The sequence below is a fragment of the Bison bison genome, unplaced genomic scaffold (assembly GCF_000754665.1).
Source record: "Bison bison bison isolate TAMUID 2011002044 unplaced genomic scaffold, Bison_UMD1.0 scf7180017864490, whole genome shotgun sequence".
NCBI lineage: Eukaryota > Metazoa > Chordata > Mammalia > Artiodactyla > Bovidae > Bison > Bison bison.
In genome coordinates this window covers 6,924,055-6,928,221 of record NW_011495049.1, presented here as the reverse complement: position 1 = coordinate 6,928,221, position 4,167 = coordinate 6,924,055, and the positions used below count along the sequence as shown (strand labels likewise).

General features: G+C 39.4%; 1 protein-coding gene across 3 annotated transcripts in view; it reads right to left on the bottom strand.

Annotated features, from left to right (window-relative positions):
* Nucleotides 1-1,691: 1,691 nt before the first annotated feature.
* The window catches only part of MSH3 (mutS homolog 3), a 185,987-nt gene continuing 183,511 nt past the window's right edge, over nucleotides 1,692-4,167 (bottom strand). For all 3 annotated transcript variants that reach the window (XM_010863368.1, XM_010863367.1, XM_010863366.1), the window contains exon 24: nucleotides 1,692-2,413. In XM_010863368.1, the coding sequence (XP_010861670.1) occupies nucleotides 2,317-2,413 (97 nt within the window). In that variant the 3' untranslated portion in view covers nucleotides 1,692-2,316. The remainder of the gene's footprint in view (nucleotides 2,414-4,167) is intronic.

Here is a 4,167-nt window from a genome sequence, read left to right as displayed (position 1 = left end):
ATACTTTGGCCACCTCATGCAAAGAGTTGACTCATTGGAAAAGACCCTGATGCTGGGAAAGATTGAAGGCAGGAGGAGAAGGAGACGACAGAGGATGAGATGGTTGGATGGCATCACTGACTCAATGGACATGGGTTTGGGTAGACTCTGGGAGTTGGTGATGGACAGGGAGGCCTGGTGTGCTGCGGTTCATGGGGTCGCAAAGAGTTGGACACGACTGAGCAACTGAACTGAACTATACCCTGTTGGTGGGACTATAAACTGGTACAGCCATTATGGACAACAGTATGGAGGGTGCTTAAGAAATAAAAACTAGAACTATCGTATGATCCTGCAGTCCCACTTCCAGGTATATAACTAAAGGAAATCAACTCAGGATCTCAAATACATTATATCTAATGTTACAACTGCAGCCCTCCTTAAATTTGATACCTGGATTATGTACCTAATCAATCATCTTTACTGCCAACCTCCACAACATGGGGACAACCATCATAACTAGGACTCTGACACAACTTTCCCTTCAACACCTCAGTGCCCTGGCTGGGAAGGAGTCTCACTTAGAAAGCGTGTTTGGCACGCTTCTTTCAAACTTGGAGGCAGGCCTGTCCTCCCTCAAACTAACTAGCTGATATCCTGCTTTATGTTAGGGAATCTACCTTGCAACGTTCCGCATTGTCACTTGCCAGACTCTGGGGTCTGTCACTGCCTGGACATACTATTCCTGAAACCCTTACCTGCTTGAATGCTGACACTGACCTGGGCAAGCCAGAGATGGCCCGGAGTGTCCACCTGGACATGAGCAGTGACTGCTGGTCCCTGTAGCTCCCCAGCCATGGGTGTGACATTCCTGAATTCATCTGCTTTTTCTGCTGACCTGCCTATACAGCACTACCTCTATTAACATAAAACATTGACAGTCTTACTGAGTATATTGAAACATTGTTTAAAAAGTGCTGCTATTTAAAATTTAAAGAGTAAATCCCAACTAACTCTATTTTGAGATATTTTTGAGAATTTCATTATATGTTAATGAAACATATAATGCAAGGATGGAGGAATCAAACCACATCCTATTCTAACTCCATAAAGGGCTAGAGTGTAAGTGACTCAAAACTGTAATGGTGATCTAGCGGCTAAGACTCCCTGCTCCCAATGCAAGGGTCTGGGTTTGAACTGGTTAGGGAGTTCGATCCCACATGCCAAATACTAAGACCTGACACAAATAAATAAATAATTTTTTTTTTTAAAGTGTAGCAACCAACCACTATTCATCAACTTGGAGAGACTCAACTGACTGTCTTCATGGCTCACTGTTATGGATACTGTTACGAAATAACCTAAAGAAGAAATTAGAAATATGACCATCAAATGTGTGGGAGGCATTTCACTGAGTAAGAATGAAAACTGAGTGGGAAGTAGGATAGAGAAGCTTTGTGCAAGAAACAAAAAGCATATGAGAAGCCAGGTTTCAAGTGCTATAGAAAGCTCAGGGACATAGATGATCATGTGTTACCCTAACCTTGCAGGGAGGGAGTGCTTTTATGAATCAACAAAGCTATAAGGCATTTGCTGTATCAGATAGTAGAAAGGTCCAAAGTGAGAAAGCTCAGTTCTGTGCACGTGGAAAAAACAGCAACCTTGGTTCCATAACTAAACCCCAAATTCAATAGGAAAAAGATCATAAATTATACCAAGTATTCATCAATGTTTATTACTGAAATGAATGACAAATAATTTCATCCAACAATCTCCAAATTGCTTAAGACTATGACACTATTTAACTTCTCAAATTTCATGACCTTGTTATTTCTGCTGCGCTCTAGTTTCTAAACAGCCTGACAATTCTATTTCTTCTCAAAAATTCTTATGCTCACAGTGAATGAACTGGTGGTATCATAAAATTATTTCAGTTCGAATAAAAGGTATATTCCTGCCAGACATTTCACCCAGCTGCAAATTATCTGAACTGAAACAAATAAAATCATGCTTTACTTTTTATATCAGCCTCTAAAACTTCATGAACTATACAGTCTACTTCAGATTTTACTTAGAAGCTTTTTATTTGAATCTTACTGTCCATGAGGTTTTCTAATGACATGATAGGAATCTTAATATTCAAAAGTGTTTATACTTTTAAAAATCAGGATAGCAGGAACCTACACAAAAGGCCTCCCTGTTTCTGATAGGAATATGCCACAGTCAGGCTTTATGCTCACATCACACAAAGATGGGCTGTTACTGGAGAGTTGTTTTCACACAGTTGGTATTTTTAATTCTCTATTTTTTGGTTCCAAAACGTAGCCTTCATTTTCATCACAAAGAGACGTCTGTAATTTCTTCTTCCGTCCACTTTTGCAAGTCTTTTGCATCATTTACCGTCCATAGCTTGGTAAAACACTTCAGCTTTTTCCTGGACAGAAAATAAAATACCATTTCTTTTATAAATGGAATTGTTAGGGGCCAGTCCATCCCATCAAAACTATGAAAAGTCTGTGATATTAGAATAGCAGGCAAGCTGTATGGTTAGGAGGCTATGGCGGGGAGCACCAGCCTTTTGGTGAAAGAAGTTCTCAGGGCGGCTGCTTTAATCAAGAGACCAAGGTTGCTGATCAGCTCCAGGGAGGGGATGGCACAGCTTCCTCCCTCTTCTAACTCAGCTGGAGGCTGTGTGTGCTCACAGGATGAAAAGTGAAATTGACTTAATAAAATAACACAGGCTATTGGAAAAGTAAAATGCCAACATAACACAGACCTACTTTTCTTTCTGCAAAAATGCAATCCAGTTAAATATTAACATCTTATGGAAAAACCTGAATGAACTTTTTGACCAACCCAATATTTAGGGTCTGCAGAGGGAATGTGAGTTCCAATCATGGCTCTACCGCCAACTAGCTGGGTGACCCTGGTTTCCCGGTCAGTCTCCTACCCTCATTTTTCCCAACTACAACACAGGATGACAGCAGTATCTATTTCACAAGGTTATCATAAGGGTTACGTGAATTAATGCATGTAAAGCAATAAGAACAGTACCTGGCTACAGTGTCTAGGCTGCTGCAAAGGACTGACTACCTAAACTTGCTGGTATCCATAGCAAGCACTCAATAAATATTAGCTATTAACAAACTCATAAGGATGCACCAGATTCAGTTTGGGTTCTGTGACCAATGAAATCAATGGGATAACCACTTTTAGTGAAAAGGAAAAACAACAAATACAGTTTGTCCTGATAAATCATCAGATATCATGCCAATGCAGCCTTTTCCTATAATTCTGTCTTATTAAGCTAACTTTCTAGATTTTAAAATATTATATACTAATTGGAAGAGCTAAAATATTTTTTCCCTTCTTATTTTTTAATTAATTTATTTTAATTGGAGAATAATTACTTTACAATATTGTGATGGTTTCAACTATATATCAACATGAATCAGCCCTATCCCTCTGGGTTGTCCCAGAGCACTGGCTTTGGGTACTCTGCTTCATGCATCAAATTTGCACTTTGTCCTCCATTTTACATATGGTAATGTACATGTTTCAATGGTGTTCTCTCAAATGATCTCTCCCTCGCCTTCTCCCACTCAGTCCAAAAGTCTGTTCTTTACATCTGTGTCTCCTTTGCTGCCCTGCATGTAGGATCCTTGGTACCATCTTTCTGAATTCCATATATATGCGTTAATATGCAGTAGTTGTCTTTCAGAGGAGTTAAAATACTTATAAATAACCTGTGAATTTTACTGCTCTTGCTTTATAGCCTACAAGAACTTTCATATCTTACTGCCATCTTGCATCTTTTATAGTAAAGTTTAATTCCAGTTTCTTTATGAAAAAAGAAAAATAAGAAGACAACAAGAGAGGATTAAAGTTGTCTGTGGACTTTGAGCAGAACTAAGGGCTAAGCTTACTTTTAAAATCTCATAGATGATCACTTTTCCCTCTAGAAAAATTTTATGTGAATCTATTTTGTAACAAGTAACTGGAAGTAGCCCGTCACTGATTGAATCATTTGTTTCTAATCTGGTGTTGTGGAAAGGATCCAGAAGAGAATGCCACCGGACGACAAAGTGCTGCAGTATTCCAGCACTTTGGACCTAGCCCACCACCGGTTACCATGGCAAGGTTAGGAGTGTGAGGCAGAAACACAGAGGAAGAAAGAAGAGGAGGAGA